This window comes from Bubalus bubalis, chromosome 6, assembly GCF_019923935.1.
Source record: "Bubalus bubalis isolate 160015118507 breed Murrah chromosome 6, NDDB_SH_1, whole genome shotgun sequence".
Lineage (NCBI taxonomy): Eukaryota > Metazoa > Chordata > Mammalia > Artiodactyla > Bovidae > Bubalus > Bubalus bubalis.
Genome location: NC_059162.1, coordinates 83,432,301 through 83,455,183, shown reverse-complemented (window position 1 = coordinate 83,455,183; position 22,883 = coordinate 83,432,301). Strand labels below are relative to the sequence as shown.

At 37.4% G+C, this 22,883-nt stretch overlaps 1 protein-coding gene across 4 annotated transcripts in view; it reads left to right on the top strand.

Annotated features, from left to right (window-relative positions):
• PATJ (PATJ crumbs cell polarity complex component) overlaps window positions 1-22,883 on the top strand; it is a 382,417-nt gene that overhangs the window by 151,782 nt on the left and 207,752 nt on the right. For all 4 annotated transcript variants that reach the window (XM_025288586.3, XM_025288590.3, XM_025288587.3 and 1 more), the window contains exon 27: window positions 6,831-6,930. In XM_025288586.3, the coding sequence (XP_025144371.3) occupies window positions 6,831-6,930 (100 nt within the window). The remainder of the gene's footprint in view (window positions 1-6,830; window positions 6,931-22,883) is intronic.

Sequence of the window (22,883 nt, the reverse complement as noted above, 5' to 3'; positions counted from 1 at the left end):
TTTATGAGCCACACAGAATGAATTCAAGTCTCTAACCTAGTGGGTCTGGGCTTGTAAGGAATTCTCAGGGGATACCTTTTTTCTTTTTCTTTTGTTTTCTTCTATCTCATGCTAAGACCAAGGCCAGGAAATATTCCTGATGTCTTCTGTAATCAAAATTTTGGTTTGTTTACTTTATTTTAAACACTACCCATTGAAAATTTCACCCCATTAAAGAAAAAAAAAAAAAAGCTCTGCCTGATTTTTTCACTTGGAAATACTTTATTTACAGAAATGTATGAGGGCTAATCAAGACCCCTTGAGGATTTGGGGAGAAGGGTTCTTGAAAAGGATAAGGAATTAGGATAGGAATTAAGTTGGTACCAAATTATAGAACTATCTGTTTTGTCTCTGAGTTCAGATCTTAATCCCAAAGGTTTTATTCAGATTAGCAGTAACATACACTGTGTGTTCAGGATTCTGTGGTTTGTTTTTGGCAACTGCCAATAAACACAGACAATATGTAGAATCTAGAAGACCATGGTTATTGTTGCAGAGGTATTAGTTTTGTACAAGTTGCAAATCATCACTTGCAGAATACTTTAACCTTTTGGTCCTTTTTTGCAGGGATTGGGTTTTGGGGCTTGATATCTTTAGTCCTACTTCCCACCTTGTTTGACCTCAAATAGAAACTTTGGACTAATTAAATTTCTAGCTCTCACTAGATAAAAATGAGTACATACTGCATGATTATATTTATATAAAAGCTGAGAAAATATGTTTTTGTAGTGACAAGAATATCATTGGTTCAGGAGAATAGGATGCCAGGGTGATTAAAAAGAGTCATGAAGAAACTTTTGGGGTGATGGTTACATGTTCGTTATATTGATAATGGTGGTGGATTTGAATTGTACATTTTAAAATCTGCAATTTTTTAAGTCAGTTATACTTCAGTATATTGGAGTGAAGCTATTTAAGACAAAAATTCCCTGTTTTTCTGGAGCTTGCGTTTTACTAGGGCAAAGCAAACAATATAGAATTCAGTGACTGCTAACTTTAAAGTAATATGGGGATGAGACCTGAAGACCCACAAAATATGACATCTGGTATATAAGCTCAAAGAAGGGAGATGATCTATCTCATCATTTCTCTTTTTCTGCATCGCCCAGAATGCTGCCGGCCACCTATTAGGCATACAATGCATATTTATTGAGTGAATAAAGAATCCTAAAAACAGAACAAAACTAAATCTCTGGTTTTAGGTCACTAGGGATTGGCACATGCCCTCTGGGGATTTACCTTCTGATTTGGAATTTATGGTTGTTTCTGGCCTCAGTTACAAAAATATAGTTTTGAATTTTTATCTGTGATATACATATATGTGTGTGTGTGTGTGTGTGTGTGTATTTTTTTTAAAGAAGGGCTTCTCAGAATATTTAGTCTGTCTTATTGCTGGAATTGTGTTGATTCATATGTTGATTCAAATATCTGAACATTAATCAAATGTTTATTGGAAACCAGTAGTGTTACACTGTGCTATAGTCAGTGGATATAACATCAAAACGGAAACAGACAACAGGATGTGGAGACATGGACAATAAACACACAGATGAATATAAAGTGGTTACTGATTTAAATACTTTGGGGAACAAAGTAATTAATTGACTAAGGAAAATTCCACATGAGATTTCATGAAGGAATAGATAAATGTATGATACTTATCAATTTTGGTACATTAAATCAAATTGAATTTCAATATATAGCAAGGATATTTGCATTCAAATTTTTAAAAAAATCCAGTAAGAGCCCAGTAAAACTAAAAGTCAATGTATAATAAGTCTACCCAGCTGAATTCCTTGGCATGGAGCAAAAGTTGTCACTAAGTTAACATGGCAATAGTTAACAATGCAACCATAAACCCCAAATCAGAAGGTTAAATGGAACACAGGAAAATGACTTTTGTCTGGACAGCATTTGCCAATACCTGTTGACCTAAAGTCAGAGGTGTTTGTTTTGTTTTTAGTTTATTTATTCAATAAATATGTATTGTGTGTCTGTTAGGTTCCAGGCAGTGTTCGGGGCCTTATGGGAAGATGATAGTTAGCCATGCTAGTGAATCTTTGGAGAATTCAGAGGTGATTATTGTCCCCAATGGACAGAGGATCCTGGTCGGCTACAGTCCATAGGGTTGCAAAGAGTCAGACATGACAGAGCACAGCACAACAGTTTATTATTGCCCCAAAGCACTCCCACTTGTGAGCCAATTGATCATATGAGAATCTACATCTCCATTACAGGATGATGTTTCATTGGTTACAGGATGTACTTCACTATACTACTCTTCTCTGTAATTATAGCTTGTGTACAAAGCATTATTCTACACCCTGGAATGACAAGTTACCTTCATGCCAAGAAGTGCATATATGAATGTGATGTGTAGTGAAATAACTAGAAGTGTAATTGGTATGGTAGAAATATGCCCAGAGTACCAGGGGAGACTTTCCCAAAGATGGGAGGTCACGTGATGACTAAACTCTTTCTTTAACAGTTATTATTGATAGAAATAATTCCTTTTAGGTATTTTTTCCCTCCTTAATACAAAAGCAATCATGTTCTCTAGAATTCCTGACAGTCAGAAAGGAGACAATAAAAATCACTTGAAACTCTATTAGTAGAGGTGTAGGTTAGAAATAAAAATTTTGGCTTGAAATTATTCACATTAAAAAAGATAGGGGAAGAAAGTGACTGAAAAACTTTAAAAAAAAATCAACAAGCAGATCTTGAATAAATCTCTAGTTTTTTTTCTTATTTTGTTTTATTTCATTTCAGTATTTTCTAACCTCTTATATAGAATGTGAAACATCAGACTTCATAGAAATGCTATTATCGGCTGTAGGTTCATAACTCTTTGGTATTTTCTTTCTAAATTTTCTTCAGTATTATTTCATATGTTTTCTTTCTTTGAAGGAAATTGTGGACACTCTTCACAACTGGGAGATGTCATTAATAGAGAAGTAGTCCTCTGTAGTTAGCTATCTTCTTTTTCTTTTTGTGTATTACCCAAATGAAAATGCTGTTTCCCGCTAAACATAGTAATCCCTTAAAGTATGATTGCTGCTGCTGCTGCTAAGTCGCTTCAGTCGTGTCTAACTCTGTGCGACCCCATAGACGGCAGTCCACCAGGCTCCCCTGTCCCTGGGATCCTCCAGGCAAGAACACTGGAGTGGGTTGCCATTTCCTTCTCCAAGGCATGAAAGTGAAAAGTGAAAGTGAAGTCGCTCAGTCGTGTCCGACTCCTAGCGACCCCATGGACTACGGCCCACCAGGCTCCTCCCTCCTTGGGATTTGCCAGGCAAGAGTATTGGAGTGGGGTGCCATTGCCTTCCCCATAAAGTATGGTTACATTAACCTTATAAAATATATATATATCCCAAATAAGTAGATTTTATTATATGTGAAATATACTTCAATAAGATTGCTATTAAGGCATGCATCTATTCCAAGGGAAAAATCTGGATTTGTCAGACTCTGGAACTAAGAGGAACCTCATGAAGGCATTTGCAAACATCAGAATGATCTCTTGTGACCCTCTTGATGACACTTAGAGTATTATAGAATGCATGCTCTCTGATTGTTCTTAACAGCAACAAATAAAATAGCATTCTATCAGGGATACTCTACATTGTGCTAATCTTTAGAACTGGCTGATAATTCTCAGGCCAATGTGTAACCAATTGTGATACACGCATGCACAGCATGTGGACATGTGGATATCATGCAACATTAGTATAAATGTTTTTATTATCTTATATATTTTTGTTCTATATTACACACCAGTGAGATCAAGGAGATCAGGGAGAAGGTATAAACATTTCTAATTAAAATTACCAAATCTTTTGACTTTGTAAATCTAGATTCACATATAAAAATGCTTCTGAGTTAGTTGTTTCTGTGAAAAGGGATTTCTCAAAAGACTGGCACATCTAAAGTAATATACATTTAGTTTCACTATTTCTTAAAAAACTCTGGGAATATTAGATTTAAATAATGCCTCTTAGTCTCTAACCAATCAGAAAGAGAGACTTTAAAAGACTGAGTTTTTAATACCCCCAAAGGTAGGAGAATATTTCGTGTTCACAATGAGGTAAGAGTCTTTCTCCTTTTCAGATACACAGAGGACTTTCAGCTTTTGTCCTGCAACTTTAGCCATGTGTCAGATGTAGACACAAAAATGCAAAAACACTGGTCTGTCTGGCAAAAAACTGTTCTTTACATTGGAACCAAGACATGTTCTTGTACAAAAGCACAACCAGGCAAACAATCTAATAAACATGTTTGCTTTTTTCTCTCAATCAAGAGAGAGTAGATGCCCAAAGAGGCAGTATGTAATAGATCCTCATCATTCCAATAAATATCACTACATTGCCAGATCATAAAACCAGATTCCACTGATTACTTCTACTAATGGTGAATAATTTACAGCCGAAGTACAAATCAGAACCAAACTTAGCTTAATATTAGAAACAACAACAACAACAAAAAATAGAATTGAAAATTTACAAATGGAAAAACAGTTAAAAAGACAAAGTTCTGTTGCCACTGGGAATTTACCGTCGGAACCAGGAAATCATGTGTGTGGGACTGTATGTCTCAGACATCACAGTTCATTGGTTCTGGAAGATGAGTATACTTGAACACATCAGTGGGGCTTTCAAGACTGACTAATAAAATTAAAGAAAAGAAACTTGACCTTTGAAATTATGCAGAATGTAACAGTGCCAGATGTTTATTAAAATTGCTAACATGGGAACCAAAGAGGTGGTTATCCTGGTTCAGAGAGAATTGGAGAGTATTTATATTTGCTGAAAAAAATGTTTAAATAAGATTCAAATTTAGACACTAAACTTGTTAATGTCTTAGAAGGCAACGCAACTATAATCATTTGTTAAAATAACTTACATTTCTAGAAGAAATCTCAATGCTCTTTTTACAGAATTTATTTATTTTTTTGGCTGCACTGGGTCTTTGTTGCAATTCATGAGCTCTTGGTTGCCGCACATGGGATTTTCCTAGTTGTGGCGAAAGGGGGTTACTCTCTGGTGGCAGTGCATGGGCTTCTCCTTGTGGTGGCTCCTCCTGTTGTGCAGCGTGAGCTCAGGGGAAGGGCTTCAGTGGTTGCTGTGTGCACTCAGCAGTTGTGGTGTGCAGGCTTAGTTTTCCCACGGCATGCAGGATCTTAGTGCTTGGACCACGGATTGAACCCATGTTCCCTGCATTGCAAGGTGGATTCTTAACCTTGGACCATCAGGGAAGTCCTGAATATGCAATGCTCTTGAACAAGAACGGTTTGTGTTATTGTCATTTTTCTCAATGCTAATATGTCAGAGAACTGAAACAACATGAATGACAACCAGTTATTTACTCATTCAGCAAACAGTTAAGGACGCTGTTCTCAGAGCTGAGCATGTCCTATGGTCTGTGTTTTTCTCTACCCTCACAGAAGTTCTGTTCACCTGGCCTTCCCTTGCATACCTTGCTTCAGCCTTTGCTGCCACAGTGAGAGCCTGGACCTGCCTACACTCTTCTCCCATATGCAGTAGAAAGCTGCCTGGACGTCTGGCAACCCACATTCATACCATAGGGAGCCCAGAATATGCTTATCCTACATTCTTTGTGAGCGTGTTGGTAGAAGTTAAATAAATAGGTCATATAAACAATTGCCCCTTAAATATACTTTTTGAAGTGCTATTAAAGAGAATTCATATCTTTTACTACTATTTTAAAAGCTAGCTATCCTTGTTCTTAGCTTTGTCTTTCACTTAGAATGACCTTTGATTAGATGTTATCCTGAATAAATTTGAGTGTGTGTTTTTCCTTATGGATGCCAAATAGTGTTTTCTATTTTGGAGGAATTTATTACATGTCTGCTTTCTGTAATGGACCAGTCATTGTCCATTTACTGAAGTGTATCCTGCCATTAGTGGCTTTGTACTGTACAGCATAATTGATTGTGCTTTATTGAAATCCTGTAGCAAAACAAATCTTAATTCAGTTATTTTGGCATCTGTGGGGAGCTTGGATATATCGGCTCCTATTCTTTCCAGCAGCTTGGATCTCTCCGTAGTTTGGCATGTTTTATTTTTCCCAGCATTTAAGAAAAGGTCTGCATTGTATAAAGGTAATATGATCATAAAGTCTACTTTAATTAAGTCTCTTTAAACCAAATATTGATGTACTGTATCATTTGGTTTGTAAATGTAAAGAATACGTATACAGAAATACAAAAGGTATTCATCATAAAGCTTTTTCTCTCTCTCTTTTTAAAACATTGAAATATGTGTTAACTATTTACAAATTATAGATGAATACCTCTTCAGTTAGAAAATCTTGGTATTTCAAGTGCTTTATAAAGAATGAATCTGTACCTTTTATAATTGAATAAAAAGTTGAAATAATCTTCAGATTAACACATTGGGTCATTTTTATATCTAAGTCATTATTTATATGTCTTTCATTTGAGTTATTTGGTCAGAAACAAAGAAAACTAACTTTCAACAGTGTAAAGAAGATACATATAATTGGTTTTCTCACCGGAGAAAGGAATGCATGCTTCTGGGAAGGTCAACAGTTTTAAAAGTTGTGCTTTTGAATTCCTGTTTTCTGTATTGGTGTGTTTACATCACAGAGTCACTTTACATAACAACACAGAGAATAAAAAATTATAATCCTAGTGATATGATGAAAGTTGGATACAGTCAAAATATTTACAGATTATCTTTTAATCCTGTTTGTCATTGAGGAAGAGGTTGAAGAAAGGCAATTAACTCTTCTCTCAAATTTTGCGTCTTCAGAGGCGAGGAACTGCTCCACCGCCAATGAAACTGCCTCCTCCTTATAGAGCTCCATCTGATGACAGTGATGAATCTGAAGAAGAATGTGCATTTACCAACAGTGAGTTCCTTTTCATTGTTTGGGATAGATGCATAAAATTAAATTATACTTTAATGATTGTTGGAAATTATCAAATACAGTGGTGTGGGTTCTTAGAAAATGTGTATGAACATATCTTGCTGAAAAAGAAAATTCAGATCTCCTAACTTCTGTGACTTTATTTTCCTAAGCTTTCGCCTCTGACATTAATATAACAGAGTGAATATCAAAGGCGACTGGGTGGTAAACTTTTATCTACAGTCCATGCTAGTCTTATTATTTGGTTGTGAATATAGAAATGCTAAGAAGTCCTTGAAATTGGAGTTTGACCAACAGTAATCAGAGTTGAATGTAGATGTTAGACCTTGATTACTTGCTGTGCCCAGATGAATGGTGCTATTGACAATGCAAAATTATAGAAGGCCCACCAAGTCATAATTTTCTCCTTTAGATGTCATTTCATGATGTCCTTTTGCATTAGTTGCATCAAATATGCATTCACACATATTTAAAGGAGGCTTTATTCAAAAGCATTTACATTCCTTTTATGCATGTAAACTAAATGTAGTTAGATCTCATTGCTGTTGTGTACAGAATTTGTTTTGGAGTGATGAAAATGCCCTAAAATTAGATTGTGATGATGGTTGCACAATTTGTGACTATATTAAAACCTACAGGATTATGCATTTACACGGTTGGCTTTAACGGTTTTTGGAATTTATATACTTTAAAATAATATTTTTCCTTATATAGAAAAGGAGTTTGATGTAGAAATTGAAAGAGTGAAAATTTGGTCTCCAGTACTTCATAGTGTGTGACCTTAAGTATTCCTTCTTCTATGAAAATAATAGTACCTGTTTTATAGGGGTTGTGATGAGGATTAAAATACAGTGATAAGGCTGTTAGCCTTTTATATTGTGAATCTTCAAAAAGTATTATAAAGTTGACCATAACTTTATAATTTTCTAAATATACAAATAAAATATAAAAATAAATATAAATAAACAATTGGGTTGACTTTATAAAAACTTGCTTTGTACTTTGTGATTTTATAGAACACTTTCTTGTGCATTTTCATTTATTTGACTATCTTTGTTGAAAACCAACTGTTTTTCACTAACAGTGCTAAGTGAGTCTGCTGTGAGATAAATGAAACTTTGCTGCTTTTTTCTCAGTGGGGTAATCCACCTTGAATGGAGAATACAAAGACATGGAAACAAAATTTAACAATAGTGCAGCGCCTTGGTTCTCAACCTCTTTGAAAGCACAGCACATAATGGATACAACTGATGTATGTGTGCACTTGTGTAATGTAACCCTTTGTTTTGATAATAGATATTACGGAAGCTGCAGCAGAGTGGAGGTAGCTTGTTGATTATTCATAGTTTCTGGGTTACTAGAAGGCCCATATTTGCTTGATTGTTAGGAAACCTGGTTTAAGCATATGACTAAGATTACATTCTAACCCTATTCACTTAGTTGTGAATTCATGAACAAGTTTCTTAACCTTTTCATGGCTTTTCACTTTCTCATGTATATGGAGAAGAGGGGATATCTTATAATAACCTGTCTCGTAATATTGCTGTGAGCATTAGAGGAGAAAACAATGAAAGAACAGTATAAGGATTGTGATACCTAGTAAATACTCCACTTTACCATGTGCCAGGTCTTCATAAGTATTATTAACTCAGTCAACATAATAATTTTGTGAGGTCTCTAAATATACAAATAAAGAAATAGGCTCAGAGAAATTAAGAACTATGTCAAAAATTACACAGCTAATAAATAGTGGAAATGGAATTTAAACCCAGGCACTCTGACTCCAGAGCTGGTACAGTCTATCATCTATTCTTCCCATTAATTAAAATGTTAGTATCCCAGAAATAGGAACAGCATGATTGGGGGTGGCCCAGTGGTAAAGAATCTGCCTGCCAATGCAGGAGACAGGAGATGCAGGTTTGATCCCTGGGTTGGGAATGTTGGTGACTGAGCACACATTCAGTGTAAATCACTGCCCCTCCTGAACCCCACTAACACTGTGAGTGTGTGCTGTGAATACGCATGTACATGTGGTCTTGGAACAGCTCTGTCTGTCTAGTGGTGTCAAAGTGGTGTTCACTATGTGTGCGTGTGTGTTCAGTTGCTCAGTCATGTCCAATTCTTTGTGACCCCATGGACTGTAGCCTGCCAGGCTCTTCTATCCATGGAGTTTTCCAGGCAAGAATACTGGAGTAGGTTGCCATTTCCTACTCCAAACACTGAATGCAGATATAGACTCCTAATAACAAAGTCATCTTTTAACTATGACATTTCACAGATTCTCCAGCAAATTTGATTTTCACAAGTTTCTCCAGCTGTGAATATGACTTTCATTCATTTTGCTCCTTGGTTTTTTCCTTCTCAGTGTACATTTCCTTCCCATTGAATTTACTTTTAATTTTCTGTAGAAGGGTTTGAACTGTATGGAGTCATGACATAGTTCACATTTAAAATGTATGTGAATTCAGCTGTGAAACCGTCTGGACCTGGGCTTTTGTTTGCTGGAAGATTTTTGATTACAGTTTCAATTTCCGTGCTTGTGATGGGTCTGCTAAGATTTTCTATTTCTCCCTGGTTCAGTTTTGGAAAGTTGTACTTTTCTAAGAATTTGTCCATTTCTTCCACGTTGTCCATTTTATTGGCATATAATTGTTGATAGTAGTCTCTTACGATCCTTTGTATTTCTGTGTTGTCTGTTGTGATCTCTCCATTTTCATTTCTAATTTTATTGATTTGATTTTTCTCCCTTTGTTTTTTGATGAGTCTGGCTAATGGTTTGTCAATTTTATTTATCCTTTCAAAGAACCAGCTTTTGGCTTTGTTGATTTTTGCTATGGTCTCTCTTGTTTCTTTTGCATTTATTTCTGCCCTAATTTTTAAGATTTCTTTCCTTCTACTAACCCTAGGGTTCATCATTTCTTCCTTTTCTAGTTGCTAACAAAATTCTAGCAATCAGAATCCAACAACACATTAAAAAGATCATACACCATGACCAAGTGGGCTTTATCCCAGGGATGCAAGGATTCTTCAGTATCCGCAAATCAATCAATGTAATACACCACATTAACAAATTGAAAAATAAAAACCATATGATTATCTCAATAGATGCAGAGAAAGCCTTTGACAAAATTCAACATCCATTTACGATCAAAACTCTCCAGAAAGCAGGAATAGAAGGAACATACCTCAACATAATCAAAGCTATATATGACAAACCCACAGCAAACATTATCCTCAATGAGCATTTCCTCTAAAGTCAGGAACAAGACAAGGGTGCCCACTTTCACCATTACTATTCAACATAGTTTTGGAAGTTTTGGCCACAGCAATCAGAGCAGAAAAAGAAATAAAAGGAATCCAAATTGGAAAAGAAGAAGTAAAACTCTCACTATTTGCAGATGACATGATCCTCTACATCGAAAACCCTAAAGACTCCACCAGAAAATTACTAGAACTAATCAATGATTATGGTAAAGTTGCACGATGTAAAATCAACACACAGAAATCCCTTGCATTCCTATACACTAATAATGAGAAAACAGAAAGAGAAATTAAGGAAACAATTCCATTCACCATTGCAACGGAAAGAATAAAATACTTAGGAATATATCTACCTAAAGAAACTAAAGACCTATATATAGAAAAGTATAAAACACTGGTGAAAGAAATCAAAGAGGACACTAATAGATGGAGAAATATACCATGTTCATGGATTGGAAGAATCAATATAGTGAAAATGAGTATACTACCCAAAGCAATTTATAGATTCAATGCAATCCCTATCAAGCTACCAACGGTATTCTTCACAGAGCTAGAACAAATAATTTCACAATTTGTATGGAAACACAAAAAACCTCAAATAGCCAAAGCTATCTTGAGAAAGAAGAATGGAACTGGAGGAATTAACCTACCTGACTTCAGGCTCTATTGCAAAGCCACAGTTATCAAGACAGTATGGTACTGGCACAAAGACAGAAATATTGATCAATGGAACAAAATAGAAAGCCCAGAGATAAATCCACGCACATATGGACACCTTATCTTTGACAAAGGAGGCAAGAATATACAATGGATTAAAGACAATCTCTTTAACAAGTGGTGCTGGGAAAACTGGTCAACCACTTGTAAAAGAATGAAACTAGAACACTTTCTAACACCATACACAAAAATAAACTCAAAATGGATTAAAGATCTCAACATAAGAACAGAAACTATAAAACTCCTAGAGGAGAACATAGGCAAAACACTCTCTGACATACATCACAGCAGGATCCTCTATAACCCACCTCCCAGAATATTGGAAATAAAAGCAAAAATAAACAAATGGGACCTAATTAAACTTAAAAGCTTCTGCACAATAAAGGAAACTATTAGCAAGGTGAAAAGGCAGCCTTCAGAATGGGAGAAAATAATAGCAAATGAAGCAACTGACAAACAACTAATCTCAAAAATATACAAGCAACTCCTACAGCTCAACTCCAGAAAAATGAATGACCCAATCAAAAAATGGGCCAAAGAACTAAACAGACATTTCTCCAAAGAAGACATACAGATGGCTAACAAACACATGAAAAGATGCTCAACATCACTCATTATCAGAGAAATGCAAATCAAAACCACTATGAGGTACCATTTCATGCCAGTCAGAATGGCTGCGATCCAAAAGTCTACAAGCAATAAATGCTGGAGAGGGTGTGGAGAAAAGGGAACCCTTTTGCACTGTTGGTGGGTATGCAAACTAGTACAGACACTATGGAGAACAGTGTGGAGATTCCTTAAAAAACTGGAAATAGAACTGCCTTATGATCCAGCAATCCCACTGCTGGGCATACACACTGAGGAAACCAGAAGGGAAAGAGACACGTGTACCCCAATGTTCATCGCAGCACTGTTTATAATAGCCAGGACATGGAAGCAACCTAGATGCCCATCAGCAGATGAATGGATAAGAAAGCTTTGGTACGTATACACAATGGAGTATTACTCAGCCATTAAAAGAATACATTTGAATCAATTCTAATGAGGTGGATGAAACTGGAACCTATTATACAGAGTGAAGTAAGCCAGAAAGAAAAACACCAATACAGTATACTAACGCATATATATGGAATTTAGAAAGATGGTAACAATAACCCTGTGTACAAGACAGCAAAAGAGACACTGATGTATAGATCAGTCTTATGGACTCTGTGGGAGAGGGAGAGGGTGGGGAGATTTGGGAGAATGGAATTGAAACATGTATAATATCATGTATGAAATGAGTCGCCAGTCCAGGTTCAATGCATGATACTGCATGCTTGGGGCTGGTGCACTGGGAAGACCCAGAGGGAGGGTATGGAGAGGGAGGAGGGAGGAGGGTTCAGGATGGGGAACACAGGTATACCTGTGGCGGATTCATTTCAATATTTGGCAAAACTAATACAATATTGTAAAGTTTAAAAATAAAATAAAATTAAAAAAAGCTATAATAAAAAAAAGAAATAAAGCCAATATTACTATTGAAAATAAAAAAAAATAAAATAAAATGTATGTGAACTTAAAGCCTCTAGCTTTCCTGAATTTCTTCTTGATATGGATCCTGTGAGTTTTTATTTGTTCCTTAACTCTTATTAAATGACTGCTTTGCTCATCTGTCCAAAAATTAACAGTAAATTAGTTCACTGTTTTATCAGATTCTTATTGTCCCCACACTAAGCATTTCTTTTTACAATGGTGAAAATGTAGTTTAATCTAACTTAAGTCAGCTTTGGTAAGTTACTCATCTATAAAGTTTATCCAGTCAAGTGATACTTACTGAGTAGGTATTTTAGGTGGGTGGACACTGTCTTAGGTGTCGGCAACACAGCAGGGAACAAGATTTCTACTCTTACTGGCTTATATTCTAGACAGGCAAAAAGCTTATAAACAATAAAAGTACTATCAGATTAGATCAGATCAGATCAGTCGCTCAGTCATGTCTGACTCTTTGAGACCCCATGAATCGCAGCACGCCAGGCCTCCCTGTCCATCACCAACTCCCGGAGTTCACTCAGACTCCCATCCATCGAGTCAGTGATGCCATCCAGCCATCTCATCCTCTGTCGTCCCCTTCTCCTCTTGCCCCCAATCCCTCCCAGCATCAGAGTCATTTCCAATGAGTCAGCTCTTCGCATGAGGTGGCCAAAGTACTGGAGTTTCAGCTTTAGCATCATTCCTTGCAAAGAAATCCCAGGGCTGATCTCCTTCAGAATGGACTGGTTGGATCTCCTTGAAGTCCAAGGGACTCTCAAGAGTCTTCTCTAACACCACAGTTCAAAAGCATCAATTCTTCGGTGCTCAGCTTTCTTCACAGTCCAACTCTCACATCCATACATGACCACAGGAAAAACCATAGCCTTGACTAGATCAACCTTTGTTGGCAAAGTAATGTCTCTGCTTTTGAATATGCTATCTAGGTTGGTCATAACTTTCATTCCAGGGAGTAAGCGTCTTTTAATTTCATGGCTGCAGTCACCATCTGCAGTGATTTTGGAGCCCAGAAAAATAAAGTCTGACACTGTTTGCACTGTTTCCCCATCTATTTCCCATGAAGTGGTGGGACCGGATGCCATGATCTTCGTTTTCTGAATGTTGAGCTTTAAGCCAACTTTTTCACTCTCCTCTTTCACTTTCATCAAGAGGCTTTTGAGTTCCTCTTCACTTTCTGCCATAAGGGTGGTATCATCTGCATATCTGAGGTTATTGATATTTCTCCCAGCAGTCTTGATTCCAGCTTGTACTATAAACACCAAATAAACAAGGTAGTTTGAAAATAAATCCCTTGGAGGAAGCAAAATTAAGTGAAGTGGGAAGTCCAAGCAAGGTAAGACCTAAATGGCAAAAAGGACCAAAGAGCTGGCTTTTTAGTCATCATATTGATCAGTTTTTTTTTTTTCCCCCAAAACTGTGATTCTCAATAACACATTTAACAACCAAATATAGATGTGCACATACACACATGCAAACACACTAATATGCATATATAATTAAAACAAGGGTTTCATGAAATATTGGTTACCTTTATAACATATGAAGAACTTTTTTCTGTACTACTTTTTTTTTGGCCCTGCTGCATGGTTTGCACAGCCTTAGTTCCCTGACCAGGGCTTGAAACTGGCCCACAGCAGTGGAAGGGCTGAATTTTAACCACTGGACCACCAGGGAATTTCCTGTATATGGTTCTATTTCAGTTTTTAAAATGCATTTGCATCTCAGTTTATTTCTTGATCGACTAATGGGTCACAACCTGGAGAATGAAAAGCACACATCTGGATCTGTGGTTTTCAAACTTGGGCTTGCATCAGAAGCACCTGTTGGAAGTTGTTCAAACACTAATTCCCTACCCCCAGTTTCTAATTCTTCGCACCTGGAAGCACCCAATAATTTACATTTCTAGGTAATGTTAATACTTCTGACTCAGGGCCCACATTCTGAAAACTGCTGATCTGGATGGTATTGAACTCATGGGAACCGGTGAGGTAGTGGAACGTGTATAGACAGCAGCAAGAAGGGAGTCCAGCACTTGCCCAGCATAAGAGCATCCAAACATAAGAACACTCTCAGATTATAAAATTAGTTTAAGAGAATGTGTTTAAAGAAGGGTTATGTCACTGAACCTCCTTGGTCAACTGTGGAAGGATTCTGAGAGGCTGAGGAGGCTGGAGACAGAGTAATAACCCTTGAATTTAGCAACATAGTATTGCTGGGGATGTTTAGTAAAATAAACAAAGTAATTATTGTTCAGGTTGTTGTGAGAATTCAGTGTTTCAACCAATACAGGCATACCTCCTTTTATTGTGTTTTGCTGGATATTTTTGAAGGTTTGTGGCAACCTGCTTTATCAGATGATGTTTAGCATTTTTTTAAAGCAATTATGTGTTTTTAAATTATGGTATATGCATTGTTTTTTAGACATAATGTTATCATATACTTAGTAGATTATAGTATAAACATAGCTTTTATCACTTCATGGCAAATAGAAGGGGAAAATGTAGAAGTAGTGGCAGATCATGGCATCCAGTCCCATCACTTCATGGCAGATGGATAGGGAAACAATGGAAATAGTGACAGACTTTCTTTTCTTGGGCTCCAAAATCACTGCAGTTCATGACTGCAGTCATGAAAATAAAAGATGCTTGCTCCTTGGAAGGAAAGTTATGACCAACCTAGACAGCATATTAAAAAGCAGAGACATCACTTTGCCAACAAAGGTCTGTGTAGTCAAAGATATGGTTTTCCTGTAGTCTTGTACGGATTGAGAGTTGGACCATAAAGAAGGCTGAGTATCACAGAATTGGTGCTTTCAAATTGTGTGCTGGAGAAGACTCTTGAGAGTCCCTTGGACAGCATGGAGATCAAACCAGTCAGTTGCAAAGAAAATTAGCCCTGAATATTCATTGAAGGGATTGATGTTGAAACTTAAACTCCAATACTTTGGCCACCTGATGTGAAGAGCTGACTCATTGGAAGACCCTGGTGCTGAGAAAGACTGAAGGCAAAAGGAGAAGTGGGTGGCAGAGGATGAAACGGTTAGATAGTATTACTGACTCAATGGACATGAATTTGAACAAACTCCGGGAGATAGTGGAGGATAGAGGAGTCTGGCGTGTTATAGTGCACGAGGTCGCAGAGTCCGATATGACTTCATGACTGAACAACAACAAAGCTTTTATATGCACTGCGAAACCAAAATGACTCAAACTGTGACTCACTTTTTTGCAGGAGTCTGGACCTGAACCTCACACCTCCCAAGTATACCTATATAGAGAGTGTGTTACATAACAGGCATTTATATTATAGATCACTCATCTTCTTTAAAACATAGTTGAACATATGACATTCTGGTATCTAATTGCCATAAGATGTCGTACAATCATCTTAGCAATAAGAACTTTTTGAATTTTAATTAAGAGTTTTGAAACAGTTCAAAATTAAGAAATAGGGCTTCCCTTGTGGCTCAGTGATTAAGAATCCCCATGCCAATTCAGGAAATACAAGTTCAGTTTCTGATCCAGGAAGATCACACATGCCCTGGAGCAATTAAACCTGTGCACCGCAACCACCGAGCCCATGTGCTGCAACTGCTAAAGCCACAGGCCCTAGAGCCTGTGCTCCATAACAAGAGAAGCCACCACAATGAGAAGACTGCATGCCGCAACCAGAGAGTAGCCCCCGTTCTCCACAACTAGAGGAAAGCCCACAAAGCGACAAAGGCCTAACACAGCCAAAAACAACAAAGCCCACACAGTGACAAAGACCTAATGCAGCTAAAAACAACAAATAAATAAAATTATTTTTTTTAATCAAGAGGCAATTTCCACATAAATGCTTACCTGTTGACAAAACTACCATTATCAAACCTGCATGACTGTCAAAGGGAGGTATCAGTGGTGCAGAACTTTTTACTTTATGGTATAGTGTTTCATACCTAAATTTAAAGTTATTTAGATTGCCTTGTCAGAGGTTTAATATCATCGAGGGCATGAAATGATAACTCAGTTCACTGTCATGTGATGACTTTCCAGTCTTTATTTCTGGCCTTAACCTTGCTCTGATATCCTGACCCAGATTTTCAGTTGGCTACTGGAAAGATGTCATAACTTTATTGTCTTTCTTTCTGAAAAGTGAAAGTCTCTCAGTCGTGTCCGACTCTTTGCGACCCCATGGACTATACAGTCCATGAAATTCTCCAGGCCAGAATACTGGAGTAGGTAGATCTTCCATTCTTTAGGGGATCTTTCCAACCCAGGGATTGAACCCAGGTCTCCTGAATTGCAGGCAGATTCGTTACCAGCTGAGCCAGCAGGAAAGCCCTTCTTTCTGAAAATGAATCAGCAAATATAGATAAATCTTCTTTCTCAGTCTCCTCATACTTGTAGCTTCGTGTTTTTATTGCCACAATTTTAGTGGCTATGTGGTAGTAGCCACAGTTTATTAAGTACCTACTATGTGCCGTAAATTGTCTTTAACTCTTTAAGTGCATTCTCAGAAGAGCCTTTGAAAGGTGATCTCTTCTGCTGATTTCAGCTGCATGTTATATTCTTTGGTAAATCTTTCCTGACTCCTTATTCTAATACTTATCCCTGTATTTTTTTTTGGCAAATTAATGAAAGAAGGTATGTGACTCACATAGTCCCATGGGGTGCACTGAAAACCCAGGTGTGCTCCTAGTGCTTTGGAGGTACCTTTTCTCCTGAACTGTACCATCCGTGTGGTTTCAGAGCATTCTGTCCAGAGCAGCTTGATGTCTCTTTCTCAATATGCCACCCATTATTTTATCTAAAAGTTCCGATCCTCAGGGAGAGGCGCCACAGTCTCCACAAAGTCCTGCTTTGTTCACTTTCAATCACAGAATATAAATGCTTTTATATCACTTGGGTCATTCTAACCTGGTGGCATTCAGTCTTTCAATTACAGTTTTAAACTGCAGGCAGCAGAAGATTTGGAATGACTTTTTGTAATATAAGAGAATGAAGCAATGAGAATCTTACAATTGACCTGTCTCTTGATGCATATGAAGTCCTAGGAATTCAGAATGTAATTGACTTGTCTGACACCTTGCTTTTAAGTGATATAACAAAGATTTGAATAGAACCTCCTGCTAAAGACCTTTTAAAGCCCCTTCTTTATCCCTTAATTCCAGAATAGCATACTCTTCTGAGGAGTTTTTCCACATTTTTTTCCCCCTCAGTAAGGATTTGGTTTAACTATGAGTCTGATACATCATTATAGCATTTTGCTCAGATTCCCTCCCCCCATTACATGTCATAATGTAATATTGAGTATAAGGAATATATTTGGAATATGAAGTGCAATAAAGTTAGCCTGTGATCCACACCACACAAATAAAAATTAGATTACCAATACCTTGCATTTTGTGTTTTACTTTAGTTCTTATTTTCATGTCAGTTGTTTTTAAGGATTGGATACTAGCTAAGACCCTCTGAAATGTGATTTATTACCAGATCACTCAGAATCAGACTATGTATAAGTTTAGAGGGGATGGCTTTTTAAAAAAACAACTTTATTGAGATATAATCCACATTATCATACAATGTATCTACTGAAAATGTCCTATATAGTAGCTTTTAGTTTCATACTAAAATCACTGTTAACTGTTTTAACAGTTATTCACAAATAATAATATAGTTGTCAATCTCAAAAACTCAACAACTAAAATAATCTTTTTACAACAGTATGTCGGGCTATATATTAACTGTAAATATGAAAAAAATCTTCTAATCAGTATTATCTACTTAGAAAATATGAGAACTTTCCTAATAGAAATAACAGAAAAACTTAAAAAAATCCATTAATAATATATTTATAAATGCAGATCATTTCAATGTTCCATAACTTTTTGAGTTATTTACTGTTTGCTGCTGTTGCTGCTAAGTCGCTTCAGTTGCTGCTAAGAAGCTTCAGTCGTGTCCGACTCTGTGTGACCCCATAGACGGCAGCCCACCAGGCTCCTCCGTCCCTGGGATTCTCCAGGCAAGAACACTGGAGTGGGTTGCCATTTCCTTCTCCAGTGCATGAAAGTGAAAAGTGATAGTGAAGTCGCTCAGTCCTGCCCGACTCTTAGCGACCCCATGGACTGGAGCCTACCAGGCTCCTCCATCCATGGGATTTTCCAGGCAAGAGTACTGGAGTGGGGTGCCATTGCCTTCTCCCTATTTACTGTTTGGCAGTGTGATAAAAACTATAAACCCACTCACTCTCAAGAAAAATGTGTACAGATTCACAGAAATAGTCATCTGTACACACACACACACTCACACACACTTCTAAATAGGCATCATTTGGTGTTAGTGAAAATCTTGAAACCAATATAAAGTGATTTGAATCTAATTAAGTGTATATGGGGCTTCCCAGGCATTGGTAGTGGTAAAGAATCCTCCTGCCAATGAAGGAGCCACAGGAAATGCAGTCTGATCCCTGGGTGAGGAAAATCCCTTGGAGAAGGGAGTGGCTACCCACTCCAGTAGTCTTGCCTGGAGAATTCCATGGCCAGAGGTACCTGGAGAGCTACAGTCCACGGAGGTCACAAAGAGTTGAACGTGACTGAACATGCACACACACACACACTAAGTGTATACAGGCTTTTTAAAATATGAAAACTTTATTGAACATTGACTTAGAAATGAAATGCTAAGTGATTTTGGAAAAGAAAACTTGAGAGGATGGGGCTATGCACTTCCCTAGTATCTGAATATATTCTTAACTGATTGCTTTCAAACTCAACCTGGAGCTTTAGAAATGAGTGAGAGAGTTTTTGGCTGTCTGAATAGTTTTTCTCAACCCTGGACTACTGACATTTGGACTTTAATTCTTTATTGTGGAGGACTGACCTTTGCATTATAGGATGCTTAACAGTATCCTTGGTCTCTACTCACTAGATGCCAGTAGCCTCTCCCTCCCACTCCAATTGTGACAACCAAAACTGTATTTATACATTGCCAAGTGTCCCTGGTCTCAATGGATAGGCTATTCTACTGTTACTTGTTAGTTGGGTGCCAAAGGCACTATGTTGTATGTATGGGATAATCTTGTACAGCAAAGAATTACCCTGCATAGGATACCAGTAGCACTGTTGATTAGAAATATTGTGTAGAACTAGTTATTAAAGCAGTTTAGTATTTGTATTAGAAATGATCTATAATAGACCTAGAGTCTATTCAGAATTTAGAATATAAAATGATTTTTGAAATACTAGAAATAGGATAAATTGGTCTATAAACAATGGGTTAGATAATCATTTGGGGAGAAAATATGCAGATATTCACTTCTCACCAAAATTATAAGTGAATTCCAAAAGAATCATGTACGTCTGAAAACTGAAATCATAAAAATATTATAAAAGTCTAAGATTTTTAAAAGATACACTCTTGGTACAGGTTAACGTCTTTTGATTTATTATATCAGCACAGTAAAAGATAATGATGAGTTGGCTTACAGAAAAATTAAAAACATAAAATGTATACACATATTTTTGAATACATATATATTCAGCTAAAGGTATGGCAACCTACTCCAGTATTCTTGCCTGGAGAATCCCGTGGACAGAGGAGCCTGGTAGGCTGGTGTCCGTGGGGTTGCACAGAGTCAGACGTGACTGAAGTGACTGAGCATGCATGCATACGTTGGAGCAGGAAATGGCAACCCAGTATTCTTGCCTAGAGAATCCTGTGGACAGAGGAGCCTGGTGGGCTGATGTCCATAGGGTCACGCAGAGTTGGACACGACTGAAGCGACTGAGCAAGCATGCATGCAAAGGTAAAGGAGAAAAGGAAAGATATACCCATCTGAATGCAGAGTTCCAGACAATAGCAAGGAGAGATGAGAAAGCCTTCCTAACTGATCAGTGCAAAGAAATAGAGGAAAATAATAGAATGGGAAAGACTAGAGATCTCTTCAAGAAAATCAGAGATACCAAGGGAACATTTCATGCAAAGATGGGCACAATAAAGGACAGAAATGCTATGCACTTAACAGAAGCAGAAGATATTAAGAAGAGGTGGCAAAAATATACAGACCTATACAAAAAAGATCTTAGACCCAGATAACCACGATGGTGTGATCACTCACCTAGAGCCAGACATCCTGGAATGCGAAGTCAAGTGGGCCTTAGGAAGCATCACTATAACAAAGCTAGTGTAGGTGAATGAATCCAGTTGAGCTATTTCAAATCCTAAAAGGTGATGCTGTGAAAGTGCTGCCCTCAGTATGCCAGCAAATTTGGAAAACTCAGCAGTGGCCACAGGACTGGAAAAGGTCAAATTTCATTCCAATCCCAAAGAAGGGCAATACCAAAGTATGTTCAAAGTACCACACAATTGGACTCATCTCACATGCTAGCAAAGTGATGCTCAAAATTTTCCAGGCCAGCCTTCAACAGTATGTGAAACATGAACTTTCAGATGTTCAAGCTGGATTTAGAAAAGGCAGAGGAACCAGAGATCAAATTGCCAACATCTGTTGGATCATGGAAAAAGCAAGAGAGTTCCGGAAAAACATCTACTTCTGCTTTATTGACTATGCCCAAACCTTTGATTGTGTGGATCATAACAAAGTGGAAAATTCTTCAAGAGATGGAAATAACAGACAATGTTGCCTGCCTCCTGAGAAATCTGTATGCAGGTCAAGAAGCAACAGTTAGAACCGGACATGGAATAACAGACTGGTTCCAAATTTGGAAAGGAGTATGTCAAGGCTGTATATTGTCACCCTGCTTATTTAACTTATATGCAGAGTACATCATGTAAAATGCCAGGCTGGATTATAGCACAAGCTGGAATTAAGATTACCAGGAGAAATATCATGAACCTCAGATATGCAGATGATACTACCCTTATGGCAGAAAGCAAAGAACTAAAGAGCCTCTTGATGAAAGTGAAAGAGGAGAGTGAAAAAGCTGGTTTAAAACTCAGTATTCAAAAAATGAAGATCATGGCATCTGGTCCTATCACTTCATGGCAAATAGATGGGGAAACAATGGAAATAGTACTGACTTTATTTTTGGGGGCTCCAAAATCACTGCAGATGGTGACTGCAGCCATGAAATTAAAAGACGCTTGCTCCTTGGAAGAAACACTATGACCAACCTAGATGGCACATTAAAAAGCAGAGATATTACTTTGCCAACAAAGGTCCATCTAGTCAAGGCTATGGTTTTTCAAGTAGTCATGTATGGGTGTGAGAGTTGGATGGTGAAGAAAGCTGAGCGCCGAAGAATTGATGCCTTTGAACTGTGGTGCTGGAGAAGACTCTTGCGAGTCCCTTGGACTGCAAGGAGATCAAACCGGTCAATCATCAAGGAAATCAGTTCTGAATATTCATTGGAAGGCTTGATGCTGAAACTGAAACTCCAATACTTTGTCCACCTGATGTGAGGAACTGACTCATTGGAAAAGATCCTGATGCTGGGAAAATTGAAGACTGGAGGAGAAGGGGATGACAGAGGATGAGATGGCTGGATGTCATCACCGACTTGATGGACATGAGTTTGAGCAAGCTCCGGGAGTTTTTGATGGACAGGGTGGCCTGGTGTGCTGCAGTCCATGGGGTTGCAGAGTCAGACATGATTGAGCAACTGAACCGAGGAACTGACATATTCAGAGGAAAAAGACATGTACAACAATGGAAAAATATGCATATATCAGAGATCATGTAATAGATTTGAACAACAAATACAAAAATTCTGTTCAGCATCATTAAAAGTGAGAGATATGTAAATTAATAAAAATCAGATTTTTTTGACCATCAGATTACTTTATATTTTAAAAATTAGTGTTGCTCATTGTTGGAGAGATTGTGGAAAAAGAGAGTTCTGTATACTGTTGATGGGATTATGAATTCATGTACCTCTTTCTAGAGACATTTGGCAGCACATGTAAATTATTTAAATGTGCATATTGTTTGACTATCTCAATTTCCAGTGATATATCCTAAGGAATTTGTTGCCCTTATACATGTATGTGTAAATGTATGTGTGTGTGTGTGTATCCATACAAAGAGGTTTACTGCTGTATTTTTCACTAGTAGCAATTAGATCAATGTATAGTTTATGAAATTAATACACCTTATATTCTTTAGTCAGTTAATCTCTAAGCATTTCTAGCCATTTGACCTGGAACAAGTTGCATATCTTTCCCTTAGTTTTCTTATTGTATTATAGGGATGATAATAGTACTCCTTTCACTGGAAGCTTGTGAGAGACTAGAAGAAATGATGTATGTCACGTGCTCATATAGGAAGTGACACATAATGAGTACACTAGAATGTTAGCTGCTACTCTTTATTATTATCAGTAATAATTCAACATTCTCCAGTGTTTGCAAATATTGCCATGACAGAATGAAATTCTGGCATCAGTTCAGTTCAGTCGCTCAGTCGTGTCCGACTCTTTGCGACCCCAG